Source organism: Emys orbicularis, chromosome 5 (genome assembly GCF_028017835.1).
Source record: "Emys orbicularis isolate rEmyOrb1 chromosome 5, rEmyOrb1.hap1, whole genome shotgun sequence".
Classification (NCBI taxonomy): Eukaryota; Metazoa; Chordata; order Testudines; family Emydidae; genus Emys; species Emys orbicularis.
Window position 1 is genome coordinate 36,301,934 of NC_088687.1, and position 26,686 is coordinate 36,328,619.

The following is a 26,686-nucleotide window of genomic DNA, read 5'->3' on the forward strand; positions in this document are numbered from 1 at the left end:
CGGCTACCCCTCTGATACTTGACATCCTATTACTATTACTCCAGTTTACAAGGTCATCCAGATCTTCCTATATGATATCCCGGTCCTTCTCTGTATTGGCAATACCTCCCAGCTTTGTGTCATCGCAAACTTTATTAGCACATTCCCACTTTTTTGCCAAGGTCAGTAATAAAAAGATTAAATAAGATTGGTCCCAAAACCGATCCCTGAGGAACTCCACTAATAACCTCCCTCCAGCCTGACAGTTCATCTTTCAGTATGACCTGTTGTCGTCTCCCCTTTAACCAGTTCCTTATCCACCTTTCAGTTTTCATATTGATCCCTATCTTTTCCAATTTAGCTAATAATTCCCCATGTGGAACTGTAACAAATGCCTTACTGAAATTGAGGTAAATTAGATCCACTGCGTTTCCTTTGTCTAAAAAATCTGTTACCTTCTCAAAGAAGGAGATCAGGTTGGTTTGGCACGATCTACCTTTTGTAAAACCATGTTGTATTTTGTCCCAATTACCATTGACCTCAGTGTCCTTAACTACTTTCTCCTTCAAATTTTTTTCCAAACCTTGCATACTGCACATGTCAAACTAACAGGCCTGTAGTTACCCGGATCACTTTTTTTTCCTTTCTTAAAAATAGGAACTATGTTAGCAATTCTCCAGTCATATGGTACAACCCCTGAGTTTACACATTCATTAAAAATTCTTGCTAATGGGCTTGCAATTTCATGTGCCAGTTCCTTTAATATTCTTGTATGAAGATTATCTGGGCCCCCCTATTTAGTTCCATTAAGCTGTTTGAGTTTGGCTTCTACCTCGGATGTGGTAATATCTACCTCCATATTCTCATTCTCATTTGTCATCCTACCATTATCCCTAAGCTCCTCATTATCCTCATTAAAGACTGAGGCAAAGTATTTTTTTAGATATTGGGCCATGCCTAGATTATCCTTAACCTCCACTCCATCCTCAGTGTTTAGCAGTCCCACTTCTTCTTTCTTTGTGTTCTTATTTATATGGCTATAGAACCTTTTACTATTGGTTTTAATTCCCTTTGCAAGGTCCAACTCTACATGGCTTTTGGCCTTTCTCACTTTATCCCTACATGTTCTCTGACCTCAATAAGGTAGCTTTTCTTGCTGATCACTCTCATCTTCCACTCCTTGTAGGCTTTCTGCTTTTTCTTAATCACCTCTCTAAGATGCTTGCTAATCCAGCTTGATCTACAATTCCTGCCTATTAATTTTTTCCCCTTTCTTGGGATGCAGGCTTCTGATAGTTTCTGCAACTTTGACTTGAAGTAATTCCAGGTCTTTAGATCCACAAGTTCTTCAGTCCAATCCACTTCCCTAACTAATTTCCTTAAATTTTTTAAGTTAGCCCTTCATTAACACAATCCTTTATATTATTCATAGATTCATAGATTCTAGGACTGGAAGGGACCTCGAGAGGTCATCGAGTCCAGTCCCCTGCCCGCATGGCAGGACCAAATACTGTCTAGACCATCCCTGATAGACATTTATCTAACCTACTCTTAAATATCTCCAGAGATGGAGATTCCACAACCTCCCTAGGCAATTTATTCCAGTGTTTAACCACCCTGACAGTTAGGAACTTTTTCCTAATGTCCAACCTAGACCTCCCTTGCTGCAGTTTAAGCCCATTGCTTCTTGTTCTATCCTTAGAGGCTAAGGTGAACAAGTTTTCTCCCTCCTCCTTATGACACCCTTTTAGATACCTGAAAACTGCTATCATGTCCCCTCTTAGTCTTCTCTTTTCCAAACTAAACAAACCCAATTCTTTCAGCCTTCCTTCATAGGTCATGTTCTCAAGACCTTTAATCATTCTTGTTGCTCTTCTCTGGACCCTTTCCAATTTCTCCACATTTTTCTTGAAATGCGGTGCCCAGAACTGGACACAATACTCCAGCTGAGGCCTAACCAGAGCAGAGTAGAACGGAAGAATGACTTCTCGTGTCTTGCTCACAACACACCTGTTAATACATCCCAGAATCATGTTTGCTTTTTTTGCAACAGCATCACACTGTTGACTCATATTTAGCTTGTGGTCCACTATAACCCCTAGATCCCTTTCTGCCGTACTCCTTCCTAGACAGTCTCTTCCCATTCTGTATGTGTGAAACTGATTTTTTCTTCCTAAGTGGAGCACTTTGCATTTGTCTTTGTTAAACTTCATCCTGTTTAACTCAGACCATTTCTCCAATTTGTCCAGATCATTTTGAATTATGACCCTGTCCTCCAAAGCAGTTGCAATCCCTCCCAGTTTGGTATCATCCGCAAACTTAATAAGCGTACTTTCTATGCCAATATCTAAGTCGTTAATGAAGATATTGAACAGAGCCGGTCCCAAAACAGACCCCTGCGGAACCCCACTCGTTATGCCTTTCCAGCAGGATTGGGAACCATTAATAACAACTCTTTGAGTATGGTTATCCAGCCAGTTATGCACCCACCTTATAGTAGCCCCATCTAAATTGTATGTGCCTAGTTTATCGATAAGAATATCATGCGAGACCGTATCAAATGCCTTACTAAAGTCTAGGTATACCACATCCACAGCTTCTCCCTTATCCACAAGACTCGTTATCCTATCGAAGAAAGCTATCAGATTGGTTTGACACGATTTGTTCTTTACAAATCCATGCTGGCTGTTCCCTATCACCTTACCACCTTCCAAGTGTTTGCAGATGATTTCCTTAATTACTTGCTCCATTATCTTCCCTGGCACAGAAGTTAAACTTTTCAGTTTCCAGTGATTCAACTATTACTATAAGCAGTAGTACGAGTGTCTCAGGTAAGCTCTCAAGGTTTTCACTGTGCAACCTTAATTCAGCCCCATTGTGCGTATGTGTTATGATATAGTCTTTAATTACATGACTGCATACTGTTTTTTCCACTGGATCCCTGCCTCGTTTGTTGCACAGGTTGGATATTGCTCAATTTATGAGCTGTTATTCAATATTTTCTTTTATCCTCATTGATCAATGTATGGCCCCATGCACACTGTTGAAATCATGCTCTGAAGACAGAATTATTAATTTCCTTATGGGCTTTTCTCTGGCAATCTGAGAGCTTATAGTATCTGAGGTCTTCGCAATCATTTATTCATCTCTCTTTACAACTGTTATGTGAGATGAGGGGGTGTTATTATTCGTATTTTACTGATGGGGAACTGAGGCACAGAGAGATTAAGATCAAAATATCCACTAATTTTGGGTACCCAATTTGAGCTGTCTAGGACATGACCTTTCAGAGTTCTTAATATTATGTAGCACTTCATATGTCTGAGCACAGCTCCCACTGAATTCAGTTGCAGCTGTGAGCACTCAGCACTTCTGCAAATTGGACTACAGGGTCTTGATTTGGGCAGCCAGTAAATGAGAAACACACAATTAGTGACCACCTGTAAAAAGTTTAGTTTAAGTGATTTGCCTGCCGTCACACAAGAACTCTGGCAGAGATGGGGATAGAATCAAGTTTCCAGAGCACTATTCAGCTGTCTTAACCATGGGACCATCCTTTCTCTTCCTGCAAATGCTTGCTTCATCCACTACACACTTTCCAACTTCTGCAACAAATGAAGCAGGGGTCCCACGGACAACAGTTTCCTTCACTACACAACTCTGATTTGTCCCTAGCACAAGTCCAGCATATGCACTGAATGACGCAGGAGTTCTGTGGAAAAAATACTATGTGATCATGCAGTTAAAGACTGTGTCGTAATGCATATGCACAAGGGGGGCTGAATTAAGGTTGTATTGGCAACCTTAATTTTGGCATTTCCTAACTTTTGAGGGCTTAATTTTGCAATCCTAATAACGTTCTTTTAATGTAGGGGTTTTTAAGGCAATTTCCTAGGTTTTTAAAAAAAGCAAACTGAAAAAACAAATTCTGTCATCCCTAGAAGCTGTGAGGGGATGGAGTATCTAGTGAGGATGGAATTTTCAGAGATTTTAGCTGCTAAAACTGAAGACGTCTCTATTAAGAATGTGTGAACTGTGATTTTTTTCAAAGGCCAAGTTTTGGTGAATTTTCATGAGGATGGAAAAACGCACATCCTTGAGAAAACAGCCATTCCCTGCTAAATTTCAAGTCCTTGCTCTGAAGATTAAGGGTGCTACAGCTGATTAAAGAAAAGATTACCAGAATTTTTTAACATGAGCAAAACAACATATATTTCCCTAGCCTTGTTCTTGGAAACGGCTGAACATTTTCACTAAACTTTCCCTCCTCCGCTCAGAAAAATTCAGCCTGCAGAAGACATCCAACACTACTGGTCAGCAGTCAGACTGACCAATGCAACCTACTGAGTTCATTTTACTAATTAGCTCTGACTATTTATGTTGCCAAATTGAGCATCCTGTCAATCAGTCCTGTGGATTTCAAATAGGACAAAGGACTATTGACTTGCTCATCTGATCCTACCACCCACTTGACCAGAGCTATTTTTAATTCCAAAGTTGGTTTTGTTTTGTTTTTCTCTAGGGAAAGAAATCCCAGAATCTCCAAAGAATAAAAATTAACCACTCCTCCAGATAAAGTCTTATCTATTAACATGGGTGCAAACACTGGGTCTAATTCTGCCCTCCCACCAATGTAAATCAAAATCATATCTCCATTGAAGCAAATAGTTACTTCTAATTTACACCAGTGTGTTGAGTTGCTTGACCACTATGACCCATGAATCCTTTTCTGTTATTGCTTTCTAGGATACAGACCCCCATTCTGTAGACATGGCCTGTAGTTTTTGTTCCTAGGTGTATAACTTTTCATTTGGTTATCTTATAACGCATTTTATCCGAATGGACCCAGTTTATCATGTGATCAAATAGCTCTGTATGATTGCTCTGGCCCCATCATAACACCAATCTTTGTGTAGTCCACAAATTGTAGCAGCTGTGATGATATATATGCTTTCGGATCATTCATGAAAATGTTGAATAGTATCAGGACTCGTACTAATCCATGTGGAACCCCACGATAAATACATCATTTGATGATGATTCCCCATTGAGAACTAATTTTTTAGACCAGTCATTTAGCTACTTATCACAGGCTTTATTGGTATTCTATAGTGCTAATTTTTTAATTGGAATGTTGTGCAGTACTAAGTCAAATGCCTTACAAAAGTCTAAGGGCTTATCTACACAGGAAAGTTTACTTTGGAAGCAGGCAGAGTATGTATTTAAAGCCAATTAACTATTCCTGACTATTTCCAAGTGTGGACGTTTTTATGCCAGAATAAGAGTGCCTTATTTCAATTTAGTTTAATGCATGTGGTAAACTAATTTGAATAAAGCATTCTTATTCTGGAATAAGAGTGTCCACACTTGGGGTACGTCTATACTTACCTCCGGGTCCGGCGGTAAACAATCGATCTTCTGGGATCGATTTATCGCGTCTTGTCTAGACGCGATAAATCAATCCCGGATCGATCCCGGAAGTGCTCGCCGTCGACGCCGGTAGTACGCGGAGTCGACGGGGGAGCCTGCCTGCCGTGTGTGGACCCGCGGTAAGTTCGAACTAAGATACTTCGACTTCAGCTACGTTATTCACGTAGCTAAAGTTGCGTATCTTAGTTCGAAGTGGGGGGTTAGTGTGGACCAGCCCTTGGAATAGATCAGGAATAGTTAATCAGGAATAGCTTTTACAGATAAACCAAACTTGTAATTTCAGCAAAGAATGAAATCAGGTTTGTTTGACATTGTTCTGTACAGCAGCCTCTTTCTCTGTTTTGTGATGCTTTCTTGTGAATTCGGTTCTGCTGTTGCCAATCAGACACATATCTTTTCTGCAGAAGAATCCCAAAGTCAACTGACTGAGTAGATACTTGATGAATTACTGCAGTAATGTATCAGTGGGAAGGGCTGAACTGTATCACTGAGTGACCAAGAGGAAAATGTCAGGGGAAATCAGAGAATATTGACACAGTGACTGCATCTAACCAATTATAGTTTCTATATAAATTATTGGACTAATTCTAACCTTAGATACTGAAGGACACATGCTAACACTCCTATTAAAAAGAGGTGTAGGGGTGTGTGTGTGTGTGTGTGTGTCTGAGGCCTTATGTCCTGTCATTGAAAGGCAGTCATTTTTTTTGGTGAAACATGCTAAATGTTTCCTAAGCATATCGTAAAACTTCACAATATCTCAATTTTAAGAGAGGAAGAGGAGAATGTGATATTGAATGAAAGAGGGAATTTCAGGTAGGCAGATTATATCCACCTTGGGATTTGGACAAAATGCTGAAGTTAGGTTAATAGATGCATTTGCAAAATTTGCAAGAGTATTTAAGGAGGCTGTTAGAAAACAAACTTCAAAAGAGATCAAACTGTTTCTTGGAATCACAAAATGCACAAAACAATTGGCCTTTTTTAAAAGATAAGGTTAATCCATAAACCATCAAAGGAAAGTTTTACCAGCTGCTCAAAGAGAGCTGCTCTGCAGAATGACTCCACTTTTCCTCCCTTGTTTGATTGCTGATTATTCCTTTGACAGACATCTGTTCAGAACAGTGGTTAACTGACTAATAGTGTTTCTTTTATCAAAATACCAGCACAAGAAAATTCATCTATGACTCCACCATCCAAGAACATTCAGTCAACTACAGGTAAGACTACATCCTTTTATAATCTTATTTATAATCTGTTTAGAACAGACACATTAATCAATGATGTTTCATAGATTCCTGAAGTTTAAGGCAACAAAGGACCATTAGCTCTTTTAATCTGACCGAGTGTATAGTAAAGGCCATTACATTTCATTCAGCTATCCCTGTATTGAGTCCAATCATTTGTGTTTGGCTAAAGCATATTATCCAGAAAAGCATCCAGTCTTGATCTAAAGACATCAATAGATGCTTCCTTTGGTAGCTTGTTCCAATGATTAATCACCCTTATCATTTAAAAATGTGTGCCTTATTTCTCATTTGAATTTTGTCTGGTTTCACCTTCCAGGCTTTGATTCTCTTTATGCCTTTCTCTGCTAGATTAAACAACCCTTTAGTACCTGGTATTTTCTTCCCATGAAGGTGTTTACACACTATAATCAAGTCACCACACAACCTTCTTTTTAATAAGCTCTTTAAATCTCTCACTTTAAGGCATTTCCTCCAGCCCTCGAACCATTTCTGTGGCTTTGTAATGCACACTTTCCAATTTATTAATAACTTTTTTACAATGTAGACACCCAAACTAGATATACTATTCCAGTATTGGTTTCACCAATGCTGTATTCAGAAGAAAAATCACTTCCCTACTTACTACTCCCCTGTTTATACATTCAAGGATCACATTAGCCCTTTTTACCATGGCATCACACTTGGAGCTCATGTGGAATTGCTTGACCACTATGACCCTTAAATCCTTCATAAATCCTTCTCTAAGTTATTGCTTTCTAGGATACAGACCCCCATTCTGTAGACATGGCCTGTAGTTTTTGTTCCTAGGTGTATAACTTTTCATTTGGTTATCTTATAATGCATTTTATCTGAATGGACCCAGCTTATCATGTGATCAAATAGCTCTGTATGATTGCTCTGGCCCTTTCATAACACCAATCTTTGTGTCATCCACAAATTCTATCAGCTGTGGTGATGTATCTGCTTTCAGATCATTCATGAAAATGTTGAATAGTATCAGGTCTCGTACTAATCCAGGTGGAACCCCATGATAAACACATCATTTGATGATGATTCACCATTGAGAACTAATTTTTAGACCAATCATTTAGATACTTACCACATGCTTTATTGGTATTCTATAATGCTAATTTTTTAATCGGAATGTTGTGCAGTACTAAGTCAAATGCCATACAAAAGTCTAAGGGCTTATCTACGCATGAACATTTACTTTGGAAGATGGCGGGGTATGTATTTAAAGCCAATTAACTATTCCTGACTATTTCCAAATGTGGATGCTTTTATACCAGAATAAAAGTGCCTTATTTCAATTTAGTTTAATCCACGTACTAAACTAATTTGAATAAAGCACTCTTCTTCTGGAATTAGAGTGTCCACACTTGGAGTTGATCAGGAATAGTTAATCAAGAATAGATTTTTCAGGGTATGTCTACACTACGACATTAGATCGAATTAATAGAAGCCGGTTTTATAGAAATCGGTTGTATACAGCCGATTGTGTGTGTCCCCACATAAAATGCTCTAAGTGCATTACGTCGGCGGACCGCGTCTACAGTACCGAGGCTAGCGTCGACTTCCGGCGCATTGCACTATGGGTAGCTATCCCACAGTTCCCGCAGTATCCGGCGCCCATTGGAATTATGGGTTGAGATCCCAATGCCCGAATGATGCAAAACAGTGCCGCAGGGGGTTCTGGGTACATGTCGTCAGGCCCCTCCCCCTCCGTCACAGCAACGGCAGACAATAGATTTGCGCCTTTTTACCTGGGTTACCTGTGCAGACAGCATACCACGGCAAGCATGGAGCCCGCTCAGCTCAGCTCACCGTCACCATATGTCATCCGGGTGCCGGCAGACGTGGGACTGCATTGCTACACAGCAGCAGCAGCTAACTGCCTTTTGGCGGTAGACGGTGCAGCATGACTGGTAGCCTTCATCGGCGATCTGGGTGCTGGTAGCTGTGGGGCTGGCAGCCGTAGGGCTGCATTGCACCAGCCCCTTACCTGTTGCCTTTTGGCAGTAGATGGTTTATTACGACTGGTAACCGTCCTCGTCATACAGCAGTGGCTGTCAATCATGGGCACCTGGGCAGACATGCTCTGTCCTATCGAACTGTCTTGACAATGATGGCTATCAGTCGTAGTATGCTATTTTCTGCCAAGCACCCAGTATTTTCTGCTAAGCACCCAGAAGAGGCCGAGGGCGATCTGGGTGCTGGCAGACATGGCGCTGGCAGACGTGGGGCTACATTGCTACACAGCAGCAACCCCTTGCCTTTTGGCAGTAGATAGTATATTATGACTGGTATCCATCATCATCATACTGCAGTGGGTTCGTGCAATAGGCCTGAAGGCTAAGTGCCAAGTGCCCAGTATTTGCTGCCAAGCACCCAGAAAATGCCGAGGGCTATCAGTCATGCTGCACTGTCGTCTTAAGATGTAAAAAATAGATTTGTTCTGTATTCATTTCCTTCCCCCCTCCCTCCGTCAAATCAACGGCCTGCTAAACCCAGGCTTAGGAGTTCAATCTCGGGGGGGGGGGGCATTCTGTGTGACAGTTGTTTGTGTTTCTCCCTGATGCACAGCCACCTTGCTTGATTTTAATTCCCTGTACCTGTACGCCATGTCGTCACTCGCCCCTCCCTCCCTCCCTCCTTCCCTCCTTCCCCTGGTCCTTCAGATACTAGTTTCGCGCCTTTTTTCAGACCAGACGCCATAGCTAGCACTGGGATCATGGAGCCCGCTCAGATCACCGCGGCAATTATGAGCACTATGAACACCACGCACATTGTCCTGGAGTATATGCAGAGCCAGGACATGCCAAAGCAAAACCAGGACCAGCCGAGGAGGAGGCGATTGCAGCGCGGCGACGAGAGTGATGAGGAAATGGACATGGACCTAGACCTCTCACAAGGCACAGGCCCCAGCAATGTGGAAATCATGGTGTTCCTGGGGCAGGTTGATGCCGTGGAACGCCGATTCTGGGCCCGGGAAACAAGCACAAACTGGTGGGACCGCATCGTGCTGCAGGTGTGGGACGATTCCCAGTGACTGCGAAACTTTCGCATGCGTAAGGGCACTTTCATGGAACTTTGTGACTTGCTTTCCCCTGCCCTGAAGCGCCAGAATACCAGGATGAGAGCAGCCCTCACAGTTGAAAAGCGAGTGGCGATAGCCCTGTGGAAGCTTGCAACGCCAGACAGCTACCGGTCAGTCGGGAATCAATTTGGAGTGGGCAAATCGACTGTGGGGGCTGCTGTGATCCAAGTTGCCAGGGCAATGAGAGACCTGGTGATATCAAGGGTAGTGACTCTGGGAAACGTGCAGGACATAGTGGATGGCTTTGCTGCAATTGGATTCCCAAACTGTGGTGGGGCGATAGATGGAACCCATATCCCTATCTTGGCACCGGAGCTCCAAGCCACCGAGTACATAAACCGCAAGGGGTACTTTTCAATGCTGCTGCAAGCCCTGGTGGATCACAAGGGACGTTTCACCGACATCAACGTGGGCTGGCCGGGAAGGGTACATGATGCTCGCGTCTTCAGGCACTCTGTTCTGTTTCGAAAGCTGGAGGAAGGGACTTTCTTCCCGGACCAGAAAATAACAGTTGGGGATGTTGAAATGCCTATCGTGATCCTTGGGGACCCAGCCTACCCCTTAATGCCATGGCTCTTGAAGCCGTACACAGGCAGCCTGGACAGGAGTCAGGACCTGTTCAACTACAGGCTGAGCAAGTGCCGAATGGTGGTGGAATGTGCATTTGGGCGTTTAAAAGCGCGCTGGCGCAGCTTACTGACTCGCTCAGACCTTAGCGAAAAGAATATTCCCATTGTTATTGCTGCTTGCTGTGCGCTCCACAATATCTGTGAGAGTAAGGGGGAGACATTTATGGCAGGGTGGGAGGTAGAGGCAAATCGCCTGGCCGCTGATTACGCGCAGCCAGACACCAGGGCGGTTTGAGGAGCACAGCAGGGTGCGGTGCGCATCAGAGAAGCTTTGAAAACGAGTTTTGTGACTGGCCAGGCTACGGTGTGAAACTTCTGTTTGTTTCTCCTTGATGAAATCTCCGCCCCCCCACCCACCCGGTTAACTCTACTTCCTTGTAAACCAACCACCCCACCCTACCCTACCCTCCCCCCTTCAAGCACCACTTGCAGAGGCAATAAAGTCATTGTTACTTCACATTCATGCATTCTTTATTAATTCATCACACAACTAGGGGGATAATTGCAAAGGTAGCCCGGGATGGGTGGGGGAGGAGGGAAGGAAAAGGACACACTGCAGTTTAAAACTTTAAAACTTTAACACTTATTGCTCGGGAAATCATCTAGGGTGGAGTGACTGGGTGGCCGGAGGCCCCCCCACCGTGTTCTTGGGCGTCTGTGTGAGGAGGCAATGGGACTTGGGGAGGAGGGCTGTTGGTTACACAGGGGCTGTAGCGGCGGTCTGTGCTCCTGCTGCCTTTCCTGCAGCTCAACCATACACTGGAGCATATCAGTTTGATGCTCCAGCAGCCGGCGCATCGACTCTTGCCTTCTGTGTGCAAGCTGACGCCACCTCTCATCTTCAGCCCGCGATTCAGCACGCCACCTCTCCTCTTCAGCCCGCGATTCAGCACGCCACCTCTCCTCTCGCTCATATTGGGCTTTTCTATAATCAGTCATTGACTGCCTCCACGCATTCTGCTGTGCTCTGTCAGCGTGGGAGGCAGTCTGTAGTTCTGTAAACATTTCATCACGCGTCCTTCGCTTCCGCTTTCGAATATTCACTAGCCTCTGTGGAGGAGAAACATTTGCAGCTGGTGGAGGAGAAGGGAGAGGTGGTTAAAAAAGATATATTTTAGAGAACAATGGGTACACTCTTTCACGTTAAATTTTGCTGTTCACATCACACAGCACATGTGCTTTCGTTACAAGGTCGCATTTTTCCTCTTATATTGAGGGCCTGCCGGTTTGGTGTGAGAGATCACTCACGCAGTGCCAGGCAACAGATTTCAGCTTGCAGGCAGCCATGGTAAGACACATTCTTTTGGCTTTTTTAACCTTCTTAACATGTGGGGATGGTTTCAAACAGTACTGCTCTCATTAACCATACCAAGCACCCGTTGGGTTGGCCATTTAAAATGGGTTTGCAATGTAAAAGGAGGGGCTGCGGTTTCAGGGTTAACGTGCAGCACAAACCCAACTAATTCCCCTCCCCCACACACCCAATTCTCTGGGATGATCACTTCACCCCTCCCCCCCACCGCGTGGCTAACAGCGGGGAATATTTCTGTTCAGCAGAGCAGGAACGGGCACCTCTGAATGTCCCCTTAATAAAATTGCCCCATTTCAACCAGGTGACCGTGAATGATATCACTCTCCTGAGGATAACAAAGAGCGATAAGGAATGGATGTTGTCTGCATGCCAGGAAACACCGGGACCATACGCTGCCATGCTTTGTTATGCAATGATTCCAGACTACGTGCTACTGGCCTGGCGTGGTAAAGTGTCCTACCATGGCGGACGGGATAAGGCAGCCCTCCCCAGAAACCTTTTGCAAAGGCTTTGGGAGTACATGAAGGAGAGCTTTCTGGAGATGTCCCTGGAGGATTTCCTCTCCATCCCCATACACGTTAACAGACTTTTCCAGTAGCTGTACTGGCCGCGATTGCCAGGGCAAATTAATCATTAATCATTAAACACGCTTGCTTTTAAACCATGTGTAATATTTACAAAGGTACACTCACCAGAGGTCCCCTGTGTGCCCACAGGGTCTTGGGTGAGTTCGGGGGTTACTGGTTCCAGGTCCAGGGTGATAAACATATCCTGGCTGTTGGGGAAACCGGTTTCTCCGCTTCCTTGCTGCTGTGAGCTATTTACATTATCTTCATCCTCATCTTCCTCGTACCCCGAACCCGCTTCCCTGTGTGTTTCTCCAGTGAGGGACTCATAGCACACGGTTGGGGTAGTGGTGGCTGCACCCCCTAGAATGGCATGCAGCTCCGCGTAGAAGCGGCATGTTTGCGGCTCAGCCCCGGACCTTCCGTTTGCTTCTCTGGCTTTGTGGTAGGCTTGCCTTAGCTCCTTAATTTTCACGCGGCACTGCTGTGCGTCCCTGTTATGGCCTCTGTCCTTCATGGCCTTGGAGACCTTTTCTAATATTTTGCCATTTCGTTTACTGCTTCGGAGTTCAGCCAGCACTGATTCATCTCCCCATATGGCGAGCAGATCCCGTACCTCCCGTTCTGTCCATGCTGGAGCTCTTTTGCGATCCTGGGACTCCATCATGGTTACCTGTGCTGATGAGCTCTGCGTGGTCACCTGTGCTCTCCACGCTCAGCAAACAGGAAATGAAATTCAAACGTTCGCGGGGCTTTTCCTGTCTACCTGGCCAGTGCATCTGAGTTGAGAGTGCTGTCCAGAGCGGTCACAATGAAGCACTGTGGGATAGCTCCCGGAGGCCAATAACGTCGAATTCCGTCCACACTAACCCAATTCCGACCCCCTAAGGCCGATTTGATCGCTAATCCCCTCGTCGGAGGTGGAGTAAAGAAACCGGTTTAAAGGGCCCTTTAAGTCGAAAGAAAGGGCTTCGTCGTGTGAACGTGTCCAGGCTAAATTCGATTTAACGCGGCTAAAGTCGACCTAAACTCGTAGTGTAGACCAGGCCTCAGATTAACCAAACTTGTAATTTCAGCAAAGAATAAAATCAGGTTTGTTTGACATTGTTCTGTACAGCAGCCTCTTTCTCTGTTTTGTGATGCTTTGCTGTAAATTCAGTTCTGCTGTTGCCAATCAGCTAGAAATCTTTTCTGCAGAAGAACCCCAAAGTCAACTGACTGAGTAGATACTTGATGAATTACTGCAGTAATGTATCAGTGGGAAGGGCAGAACTTTATCACTGAGTGACCAAGAGGAAAATGTCAGGGGAAATCAGAGAATATTGACACAGTGACTGCATCTAACCAATTATAGTTTCTATATAAATTATTGGACTAATTCTACTCTTCGATACATACAGATGGACACATGCACACACTCGTATTAAAAGGGTGTGTGTGTGTGTTTGTGTGTATCTGAGGACAGAATTTGGCCTTATGTACTGTCATTGAAAGGCAATCAATTTTTTGGTGAAACGTGCTAAATGTTTCCCAAGCGTATTGTAAAACTACACAACATCTCAATTTTAGGAGAGGAAGAGAAGAATGTGATTTTGAATGAAAGAGGGAATTTCAGGTAGGCAGATTATATCCACCTTGGGAATCGGCCAGAATGCTGACGTTAGGTTAATATCCTTGCCCTCCTGAAGAGTGCCGTGAGATTTTTCACTACTTAACATTTTAAATCTTATTTGAATGATGATAATTCCAGCAGCATAGTGCCAGTGTGCACCGTACTGGGATGTTGTTCAAAGAGAAAAGTCCAGCAAATAGAGAGTTTCCTTCTGAATGCTTCCTACGTGGCTTTTCCCAAGGACTCTAATTCGATTACTTATCTGACTCCACCCAGAAGTCCACTTAGAGCAGATCAAGATATGCCCAGGATATCATCACAAAAAGAAAATCTGCCACCAAAAAGTGTAGCAAAAGCTATGAAGGTAACTTTTCAAACTCCTATGCGGGATCCTCAGACTCACAGAATCTTGAGTCCTAGTATGGAAAACAAACTTGAGACTACTTTCACACTAGATGATTGTACTGAAGTAACCCCATAGTTAGTTGCTATAATTTTAGTAGTTTAATAGCTGTTACACAAATGTAACTATGACATTTTAAAAGAAAAGATATGTGGTCAATTTTGAAATACACTTCTTAATTATGCAAGCAAAATTTGCAGTGGTACCTCTTCACAGGTTCCTGAATGCACAAAATAGATGCACTTGCAAAATTTGCAGGAGTATTTAAGGAGTCTGTTAGAAAACACACTACAAAAGAGATCAAACTGTTTCTTGGAATCACAAAATGCACAAAAAAATTGGCCGTTTTTAAAAAGATAAGGTTAATCCATAAACTATCAAAGGAAAGTTTTACCAGCTGCTCAAAGAGAGCTCCTCTGCAGAATGACCACTTTTCCTCCCTTGTTTGATTGCTGATTATTCCTTTGACAGACATCTGTTCAGAACAGTGGTTAACTGACTAATAGTGTTTCTTTTATCAAAATATCAGCACAAGAAAATTCATCTATGACTCCACCATCCAAGAACATTCAGTCAACTACAGGTAAAACTACATCCTTTTATAATCTTATTTATAGTCTGTTTAGAACAGACACATTAATCGATGATGTTTCATAGATTCTTGAAGTTTAAGGCAAAAAAGGACCATTAGATCTTTTTATCTGACCGAGTGTATAGCAAAGGCCATTACATTTCATTCAGCTATCCCTGTATTGAGTCCAATCATTTGTATTTGGCTAAAGCATATTATCCAGAAAAGCATCCAGTCTTGATCTGAAGACATCAATAGATGCTTGCTTTGGTAGCTTGTTCCAATAATTAATCACTCTTACTGTTTAAAAATGTGTGCCTTATTTCTCATTTGAATTTTGTCTGGCTTCAGCTTCCAGCCTTTGGTTCTCTTTATGCCTTTCACTGCTAGATTAAAGAACCCTTTAGTACCTGGTATTTTCTTCCCATGAAGGCGTTTACACACTATAATCAAGTCACCACATAACCTTCTTTTTAATAAGCTCTTTAAATCTCTCACTTTAAGGCATTTTCTCCAGCCCTCAAACCATTTCTGTGGCTTTGAAATGCACCCTTTCCGATTTTTCAATATATATTTTTTACATTGTGGACACAAGAACTATATATACTGTTCCAGTATTGGTCTCACCAATGCTGTATTCATAAGTAAAATCACTTCCCTACTTACTACTCCCCTGTTTATACATCCAAGGATTGCAATAGCCCTTTTTACCATGGCATCACACTTGGAGCTCATGTGGAATTGCTTGACCACTATGACCCTTAAATCCTTCATAAATCCTTCTCTAAGTTATTGCTTTCTAGGATACAGACCCCCATTCTGTAGACATGGCCTGTAGTTTTTGTTCCTAGGTGTATAACTTTTCATTTGGTTATCTTATAATGCATTTTATCCGAATGGACCCAGTTTATCATGTGATCAAATAGCTCTGTATGATTGCCCTGGCCCCATCATAACACCAATCTTTGTGTAGTCCACAAATTGGAGCAGCTGTGATGATATATATGCTTTCGGATCATTCATGAAAATGTTGAATAGTATCAGGACTCGTACTAATCCAGGTGGAACCCCACGATAAACACATCATTTGATGATGATTCCCCATTGAGAACTGATTTTTTAGACCAGTCATTTAGCTACTTATCACAGGCTTTATTGGTATTCTATAGTGCTAATTTTTTAATCGGAATGTTGTGCAGTACTAAGTCAAATGCCATACAAAAGTCTAAGGGCTTATCTACGCATGAACATTTACTTTGGAAGATGGCGGGGTATGTATTTAAAGCCAATTAACTATTCCTGACTATATCCAAATGTGGATGCTTTTATACCAGAATAAAAGTGCCTTATTTCAATTTAGTTTAATCCATGTAGTAAACTAATTTGAATAAAGCACTCTTCTTCTGGAATAAGAGTGTCCACACTTGGAATAGATCAGGAATAGTTAATCAGGAATAGATTTTTCCCAATTAACCAAACTTGTAATTTCAGCAAAGAATGAAATCAGGTTTGTTTGACATTGTTCTGTACAGCAGCCTCTTTCTCTATTTTGTGATGCTTTGCTGTAAATTCAGTTCTGCTGTTGCCAAGCAGACAGAAATCTTTTCTGCAGAAGAACCCCAAAGTCAACTGACTGAGTAGCTATTTGGTGAATTACTGCAGTAATATATCAGTGGGAAGGGCTGAACTGTATCACTGAGTGACCAAGAGGAAAATGTCAGGGGAAATCAGAGAATATTGACACAGTGACTGCATCTAACAAATTATAGTTTCTATATGAATTATTAGACTAATTCTATCCTTAGGTACAGACTGACAGACACAAGCACACACTACTATTAAGAAAGTGGTGTGTCTCGGGGGAGAGAAGGCAGAATTTGGCCTTATGTACTGTCATTGAAAGGCAATCATTTTTTTGGTGAAACGTGCTAAATGTTTCCCAAGCATATTGTAAAACTACACAATGTGTTAATTTTAGGAGAGGAAGAGAAGAATGTGATATTGAATGAAAGAGGGAATTTTAGGTAGGCAGATTATATCCACCTTGGGATTTGGCCAGAATGCTGATGTTAGGTTAATATCCTTGCCCTCCTGAAGAGTGCTGTGAGATTTTTCACTACTTAACGTTTTACATCTCATTTGAATGATGATAATTCCAGCAGGATAGTGCCAGTTTGCACCCTACTGGGATGCTGTTCAAAGAGAAGAGTCCAGCAAATAGAGTTTCCTTCTGAATGCTTCCTACGTGGCTTTTCCCAAGGACTCTAATTCAATTACTTATCTGGCCATAATACAAGAAACCAAGCTTCTCCACCCAGAATGGAATCCAGGAATATAGCCCACTTAGAGCAGATCAAGATATGCCCAGGACTACATATATTCAACACCCCGTAGTTAGTTGCTATAATTTTAATAGTTTAGTAGCTGTTACACAAATGAAAACAATCTTTACACAAACCTTTTAAAAGATAAGATATGAGGTCAAAGTTTGAAACAAACTCCTTAATTATGCAAGCAAAATTTGCAGAGGTATCTCTTCACAGGTCACTGAATGCACAAAATAGATGCACTTGCAAAATTTGCAAGAGTATTTAAGGAGGCTGTTAGAAAACACACTACAAAAGAGATCAAACTGTTTCTTGGAATCACAAAATGCACAAAACAATTGGCAGTTTTTAAAAGATAAGGTTAATCCATAAACCATCAAAGGAAAGCATTACCAACTGCTCAAAGAGAGCTGCTCTGCAGAATGACTCCACTTTTCCTCCCTTGTTTGATTGTTGATTATTCCTTTGATAGACATCTGTTCAGAACAGTGGTTAACTGACTAATAGTGTTTCTTTTATCAAAATATCAGCACAAGAAAATTCATCTATGACTCCACCATCCAAGAACATTCAGTCAACTACAGGTAAGACTACATCCTTTTATAATCTTATTTATAGTCTGTTTAGAACAGACACATTAATCGATGATGTTTCATAGATTCTTGAAGTTTATGGCAACAAGGGACCATTAGATGTTTTAATCTGACCTCATGTGTAGTACAGGCCATTGCATTTCATTTAGCTCCCCCTGTATTGAGTCCAATCCCTTGTGTTTGGCTAAAGCATATTATCCTGAAAAGCATCCAGTCTTGATCTGAAGACATCAATAGATGTTTCCTTTGATAGCTTGTTCCAATGATTAATCACCCTTACTGTTTAAAAATGCATGGCTTATTTCTCATTTTAATTTTGTCTGGCTTCAGCTTCCATAGAATAATAGAATCATAGAATATCAGGGTTGGAAGGGACCTCTGGAGTCCTCTAGTCCAACTCCCTGCTCAAAGCAGGACCAATCCCCAACTAAATCATCCGAGCCAGGGCTTTGTCAAGCCTGACCTTAAAAACCTCTAAGGAAGGAGATTGCACCACCTCCCTAGGTAACCCATTCAAGTGCTTCACCACCATCCTAGTGAAAAAGTTTTTCCTAATATCCAACCTAAACCTCCTTTACTGCAACTTGAGACCATTACTCCTTGTTCTGTCATCTGCTACCACTGAGAACAGTCTAGATCCATCCTCTTTGCAACCCCTTTCAGGTAGTTGAAAGCAGCTATCAAATCCCCCGAGTCTTCTCTTCTGCTGACTAAACAATCCCAGTTCCCTCAGCCGCTCCTCATAAGTCATGTGCTCCAACCCCCTAATCATTTTTGTTGCCCTCCGCTTGACTCTTTCCAATTTTTCCACATCCTTCTTGTAGTGTGGGGCCCAAAACTGGATACCGTACTGCAGATGAGGCCTCACCAATGCCAAATAGAGGCGAACGATCTGCTGGCAATGCTCCTACTTATACAGCCCAAAATGCTGTTAGCCTTCCTGGCAACAAGGGCACACTGTTGACTCATATCCAGCTTCTAGTCCACTGTAACCCCTGGGCCCTTTTCTACAGAACTGCTGCCTAGTCTGTAGCAGTGAATGGGATTCTTCCATCCCAAGTGCAGGACTCTGCACTTGTCCTTGTTGAACCTCATCAGATTTCTTTTGGCCCAATCCTCTAATTTGTCTAGGTCCCTCTGTTTCCTATCCCTACCCTCCAGCGTATCTACCACTCCTCCCAGTTTAGTGTCATCTGCAAACTTGCTGAGGGTGCAGTTCACGCCATCCTCCAGATCATTAATGAAGATATTGAACAAAACCGGCCCCAGGACCAACCCTTGTGGCACTCTGCTTGATACCGGCTGCCAACTAGACATGGAGCCATTGATCACTACGCGTTGAGCCCGATGATCTAGCTAGCTTTCTGTCCACCTTATAGTCCATTTTTTCAGCCCATACTTCTTTAACTTGTTGGCAAGAATACTGTGGGAGACCGTATCAAAAGCTTTGCTAAAGTCAAGGAATAACACGTCCACCGCTTTCCCCTCATCCAGCGAACCAGTATCTCGTCATAGAAGGCAATTAGGTTAGTCAGGCATGACTTGCCCTTGGTGAATCCATGCTGACTGTTCCTGTTCACTTTCCTCTCCTCTAATTTCTTCAGAATTGATTCCTTGAGGACCTGCTCCATGATTTTTCCAGGGACTGAGGTGAGGCTAACTGGCCTGTAGTTCCCCAGATCCTCCTTCTTCCCTTTTTTAAAGATCGGCACTATATTAGCCTTTTTCCAGTCATCCAGGACATCCCCCAATCACCATGAGTTTTCAAAGATAATGGCCAATGGCTCCGCAATCACATCCGCCAACTCCTTTAGCATCCTCGGCTGCAGTGCATCTGGCCCCATGGACTTGTGCTCATCCAGCTTTTCTAAATAGTCCTGAACCACTTCTTTCTCCACAGAGGGCTGGTCACCTCCTCCCCATACTGTGCTGCCCAGTGCTGTAGTCTGGGAGCTGACCTTGTTCGTGAAGACAGAGGCAAAAAAAGCAATGAGTACATTAGCTTTTTCCACATCCTCTGTCACTAGGTTGCCTCCCTCATTCAGTAAGGGACCCACACTTTCCTTGACTTTCTTCTTGTTGCTAACATACCTGAAGAAACCCTTCTTGTTACTCTTACATCTCTTGCTATTTAATCTGAGGCGACTGCGTGCCATCACCAAGGTGAAGGAAACTGTACTTTGAGACTTTCTCTTTGCCGATGATTGTGCTCTGAATGCTAGTACAGAGCCAGAAATGCAAGCCAGTATGGACAAGTTTTCAACTGCATGCAACAACTTCGGTCTCACCATTAACATCAAGAAGACTGAGGTCATGCACCAGCCAGCTCCCCACGCTTCGTACTCAGAACCGTCCATCACTGTAAATGGACAGAGACTTCAGACAGTGGACCACTTCACATACCTGGGCAGTACCCTTTCCCGAGCAGTGTCAATCGATGATGAAGTAAACTGCAGAATTGCTAAAGCCAGCTCTGCATTTGGCCGATTGCGCTCCAATGTTTGGGAACGTCGAGGGATCAGCCTACCAATGAAGCTGAAGGTCTACCGAGTGAGCAGTGGTGCTTCCAACTCTGCTGTACGCCTGCGAGACGTGGACTGTCTATCGGAGTCATGCACGAAGGCTCAATCACTTCCACATTTCCTGTCTGCGAAAGCTTCTAAAAATCAGATGGCAGGACAAAGTGCCCGATACTGATGTCCTTACTAGAGCCAGTCTGCCGTCAGTTTACACATTGCTGATGAGAGCCCAGACCAGGTGGGCCGGACATGTTGTGAGAATGTCAGATGAACGCATTCCTAAACAGCTCTTCTACGGAGAACTCACTCAGGGAAAGTGTTCCCATGGAGGACAAAAGAAGCGGTTCAAGGACACGCTGAAGACCTCTTTGAAGTCCTTTGAGATCAACACCGCCACATGGGAAACCTTCGCACTGAACCGTTCAGCATGGCACAGCCTCATTCACACAAGCAGTAATACCTCTGAGGTGAGGCGTATTGCTGAGGCTGAGAAAAAGCGTGAGCTGCGCAAGTCCAGAGCTGCTCGTACACCATTGACAGTGCCATTATATGTTTGCCCGACGTGTGACAGGACGTTCCACGCCCGAATCGGACTGATCCGTCATCTCCGGACGCACAGAGCCCGGTCATCGAAAGAATGAGTTGTTGAGGTCTTCATCGATAAGGATGGACGAACATCATCACATCTCTTGCTAGCTGCAACTCTAAGTGTGATTTGGCCTTCCTGATTTCACTCCTGCATGCCTGAAAAATATTTTTATACTCCTCCCTGGTCATTTGTCCAATCTTCCACTTCTTGTAAGCTTCTTTTTTGTGTTTAAGATCAGCAAGGATTTCACTGTTAAGCCAGGCTGGTCACCTGCTATATTTACTATTCTTTCTACACATCGGGATGGTTTGTTCCAGCCTTTGGTTCTCTTTATGCCTTTCTCTGCTAGATTAAAGAACCCTTTAGTACCTGGTATTTTCTTCCCATGAAGGCGTTTACACACTATAATCAAGTCACCGCATAACCTTCTTTTTAATAAGCTCTTTAAATCTCTCACTTTAAGGCATTTTCTCCAGCCCTCAAACCATTTCTGTGGCTTTGTAATGCACCCTTTCCAATTTTTCAATATATTTTTTACATTGTGGACAGAAGAACTATATATACTGTCCAGTATTGGTCTCACCAATGCTGTATTCAGAAGTAAAATCACTTCCCTACTTACTACTCCCCTGTTTATACATCCAAGAATCTCATTAGCCCTTTTTACCATGGCATCGCACTGGGAGCTCATGTGGAGTTGCTTGACCACTATGACCCATACATAAATAAATCCTTCATAAATCCTTTTCTAAGTTATTGCTAGGATACAGACCCCCATTCTGTAGACCTGGCCTGTATTGCTTGTTCGTAGGTGTAAAACTTTTCATTTGGTTATATTAAAATGCATTTTATCCCAATGGACCCAGTTTATCATGTGATCAAATAGCTCTGTATGATTGCCCTGGCCCCATCATAACACCAATCTTTGTGTCATCCACAAATTGTATCAGCTGTGATGATATATCTGCCTATGGATCATTCATGAAAATGTTGAATAGTATCAGTCCTAGTACTGATCCATGTGGAACCCCATGATAAACACACCATTTGATGATGATTCCCCATCAAGAACTAATTTTTTAGATTACTAATGTATCAGTGGGAAGGGCAGAACTGTTTCACTTAGTGACCAAGAGGAAAATGTCAAGGGAAATCAGAGAATATTGACACAGTGACTGCATATAACATAGAGTGCTTTGCCTTGCACTTTCAAAGAGGCATGCAGATATTATGCTATTTTTTCCTGTTAACATCAAGCCTAGTTGCTAGGCTACAAAGCCTGTGCACTATGTTGAAAGTTTAGTGGTTAGACTTCACTTATTGCCTTGCAGCTCAGATGAAAGAATTTGTGCATAGCAAGGTAATGCAATGAGCTAGCACCATATGCTGCAGCTTGAACCTAGTCACTAAATGGTAAGCACATGGAGGTGCAGGAGAGGACTGTGAGGCTCAAGGGTTTGTAGAATACAGAGTTTTTTATTTCTAGCCCACCAATTCAGATATGGCCAGATATCACTAATAGTAGGGGGGAGGGGGAAGAGAGAAGGAACCACCTCTTAAGACCACACAATGAGCTGGATTCCCCTCTGCCTTGTGTCACCATTTACAGCTGTGCCAAGTAGGCATGAAATATTACTAAATCATACTTTATCATTTTGCATGCATTTGGCACAAAGTAAATGATAAAATAAGGTGAAAAATTAAGCTCTCCTATATTTTTAAAAGCCCCATATCTGACCTCCCTCCCTCCAAGATCTCTGAGGCTGTTTCCATACTCCAGCTTGCTTGATAGTTGTCTCCATAAAGTGAAAGGATGCACTTCTGGCTATGAAAAAATTGGGGGAGTCATTGATTGGATACCTTCCCCATGGAAAAGAAAAACCGAGATTAGCATCTTCCAGAAATGTGAATTGGTGACCATGGCTTTCTTCAAGCAGAGTGTCTTAGCAAATTATCAATATACTTCATGCCATATACTGCATATTTTACAAAGCAAAGACTAGATTAATAGAAAAGGGGGTGTCAAAACAGAGCTATGTTGCCCTAGTACAGGGTTTCTCAAACAGGGGTCGCCGCTTGTTTAGGGAAAGCCTCTGGCGGGCCCGGCAGGTTTGTTTATCTGCCCCGTCCGCAGATCCAGCCGATTGCAGCTCCCACTGGCCGCCGATCACTGCTCCGAGCCAATGGGAGCTGCTGGAAGCGGCACGGGCCGAGGGACTTACTGGCTGCCGCTTACTCCCATTGGCAGCTCCCATTGGCCCGGAGCAGCGATCCGCGGCCAGTGGGAGCCACGACTGGCCGGACCTGTGGACGGGGCAGGTAAGCAAACCTGCCTGGCCCGCCAGGGGCTTTCCCTACACAAGTGGCGACCCCTGTTTGAGAAACCCTGCCCTAGTATGAAATATGGGCAAGGAAAGAATGACTCTGCCATTTTAGGCCAGCTTTGTTAATGTACCTTTCTCAGATCTATAGTATGATATAGAGCACACAGATTCCTCTGGTTTCTAATCAACTAATACTTTACAGGTCATATCTCAGCTCTCTCACTTTGGCTGATCTCAGAAATGCTAATGCGAGTGCAGTGTGCTGAGCAAAAGGAACAAAGCTGACTGCTCTACCCAGCAGCCAATACAGGGGGACGACATGAGAGTACTATGAATGGAGTCACATCATAATAGCAGTGTGCTGCTCTGTGTCTACACCATAGAGTGTTAATACATCACGACAATATGTCATGATACAAAGCCAAACATCAGGATGTCACACTATATGATGATTTTGTGCCTCTCTGCTGATTCTGTTCACTAATGAAGCCGATCTCTTCCTCCTCAGACTTGATTATCATGGCCCTGATTGTCTGCTGCCCTGCACCTTACGCAGTCATTGGCAGCAGTATGGGGTGGGTGTAAAAAAGTAGTGTTTTACACCCACTGTGCTGTCACATTGCCAGCCCCAGCATGCAAAAATCATGACACAAGCAAAAAAAAAAAAAGGATTTAAAAATCAGAAGTTTTTAAAAAATATATAAATTTGGTGGTTCTTTAAATTTGTCTTCTAATTTCTGAGCCTTTAGTGTGCACTTGGGTCATGTTCTCAGAACTTTTCTCCACTTTTTGTGATGAAATCTGAGATTTTCACAAAATTACCTGCTTTCAGCCATTGGTGCTTTAAAAAAAGCACCATTTATTGTGATAATCTCCCAAGAGTTGGCTTTGCACTGGTGTAGATGATGACACAAGATACCTTGAACATGCTGCACGCCCATGCATTGTTGTTTCTCCCATTCCTTTGACCGTGCTCTAAACAACAAATCATGGACTGTTTATGAGACTAAGGCTGGCCTATACCTAAAATTTCTGCTAGTGTAATTATATGGGTTAGGAGTTTGACTAGTGTAACAACAGTTACCTTTACCATTAGAGCTTATTTTGGTTGGGGAGCTGGTATAAATCGTACCAGCAAGAGAACACTTTTGCCAGTCTAAACTGTGTCTTCACTAGGTCTTTCAAACATAGACAAGGCCTACAGTTGGTGTAGCTCTCACTCCATTGTGAGTTAGAGCATGAACAATTGAATAAGAAGTGATGGGCCAAGGTCATACTCTGGTAAAACTGCAGTAGTCTGAAAAATTTGGGCACCTCTGTTCTAATCCATACAGTTTATATTCATCTTTTTTATACATCTTCAGGAGAAATTAGCAAATCATTGGTTCACCAGATAAATTCTCTCTATACCACCAAGGAATACAACAGAAACCCCTATGCTTTCCATGTGATTTAGCCATGCAGCTCCCACTAATTTCAGTTTGGTGTGAATGCAAGTGGTATAGCTAAATCCTGCACATCTTTGGAAACATAAGGGAAAGCATTAGGATCCTAAATGTTACAAATGCTTTGTATGCACATTATTAACTTTCATATTTTAGCACCAAACAGACCTGGCAGATGTCTGCACTAACACAATCCTTTATATTACTTTTCAGTTTCCAGTGATTCAACCATTACTATAAGCAGTAGTACAAATGTCTCAGGTAAGCGCTCAATGTTTTCACTTTGCCTGGGATTCACAGGTCTCTGTCACCTGCTGTGCATATAAGACAATGAGAGTGATTCTCTACACCACAAACTTGGGCATGCATTTAAAGAAGACTTTTTTTGGTTTTGGAATATAAATGTCAGTAGAAAATTGTGCTGAACTCCTCCGAGCTGCCTGTGCAACCTTAATTGTACGTATGCGTTATTATAGTCTTTAATTACATGATTGCATACTATTTTTTCCACTGGATCCCTGCCTCGTTTGTTGCACAGGATGGATATTGCTCAATTGATGAGTAGTTATTCAATATTTTCTTTTATCCTCATTGATCAACGTATGGCCCCATGCACACTGTTGAAATCATGCTCTGAAGACAGAATTATTAATTTCCTTATGGGCTTTTCTCTGGCAATCTGAGGGTTTATAGTATCTGAGGGCTTCACAATCATTTATTCATCTCTCTTTACAACTGTTATGTGAGATGAAGGAGTGTTGTTACTAGTATTTTACAGATGGGGAGCTGAGGCACAGAGAGATTAAGATCAAAATATCCACTAATTTTGGGTACCCAATTTGAGCTGTCTAGGACATGACCTTTCAGAGTTCTTAATATTATGTAGCACTTCATATATCTGAGCACAGCTCCCACTGAATTCAGTTGCAGCTGTGAGCACTCAGCACTTCTGCAAATTGGACTACAGGGTCTCGAGTTGGGCAGCCAGTAAACGAGAAACACACAATTAGTGACCACCTGTAAAAAGTTTAGTTTAAGTGATTTGCCTGCCGTCACACAAGAACTCTGGCAGAGACGGGGATAGAATCAAGTTTCTAGAACAACATTCAGCTGTCTTAACCATGGGACCATCCTTTCTCTTCCTGCAAATCTTGCCTCATCCACTACACAACTTCCAGCTTCTGCAACAAATGAAGCAGGGGTCCCACGGACAACAGTTTCCTTCACTACACAAGTCTGATTTGTCCCTAGCACAAGTCTAGCATATGCACTGAATGACGCAGGAGTTCTGTGAAAAAAATACTATGTGATCATACAGTTAAAGACTGTGTCATAATGCATATGCACAAGGGGGGATGAATTAAGGTTGTATTGGCAACCTTAATTTTGGCATTTCCTAACTTTTGAGGGCTTAACTTTGCAATCCTAATAACGTTCTTTTAATGTAGGGTCTTTTAATGCAATTTCCTAGGTTTTTAAAAAAAGCAAACTGAAAAAACAAATTCTGTCAGCCTTAGAAGCTGTGAGGGGATGGAGTATCTTCAGTGAGGATGGAATCTTCAGAGATTTTAGCTGCTAAATCTGAAGAAGTCTCTATTAAGCATGTGTGAACTGTGATTTTTTTCAAAGGCCAAGTTTTGGTGAATTTTCATGAGGATGGAAAAAGGCACATCCTTGAGAAAACAGCCATTCCCTGCCAAATTTCAAGTCCTTGCTCCAAAGATTAAGGGTGCTACAGCTGATTAAAGAAAAGATTACCAGAATTTTTTAACATGAGCAAAACAACATATATTTCCCTAGCCTTATTCTTGGAAACGGCTGAACATTTTCACTAATCTTTCCCCCCTCCTCTCAGAAAAATTCAGCCTGCAGAAGACATCCAACATTACTGGTCAGTAGTCAGACTGACCGATGCAACCTACTGAGTTCATTTTACTAATTATCTCTGACTACAGCTCTACCCCGATATAACGCGACCCAATACAACATGAATTCAGATATAACGCAGTAAAGCAGCGCTGCGGGGGGCGGGGCTGTGCA

At 42.7% G+C, this 26,686-nt stretch overlaps 1 protein-coding gene across 1 annotated transcript in view; it reads left to right on the plus strand.

The window, feature by feature from the left end:
- Positions 1 to 26,686, plus strand: part of EMCN (endomucin) — a 150,596-nt gene that overhangs the window by 75,640 nt on the left and 48,270 nt on the right. Inside the window, 5 exon segments of the mRNA XM_065405167.1 lie at positions 13,833 to 13,878; positions 14,785 to 14,861; positions 15,653 to 15,700; positions 17,707 to 17,760; positions 24,860 to 24,907. Of these exon segments, the coding sequence (XP_065261239.1) occupies positions 13,833 to 13,878; positions 14,785 to 14,861; positions 15,653 to 15,700; positions 17,707 to 17,760; positions 24,860 to 24,907 (273 nt within the window).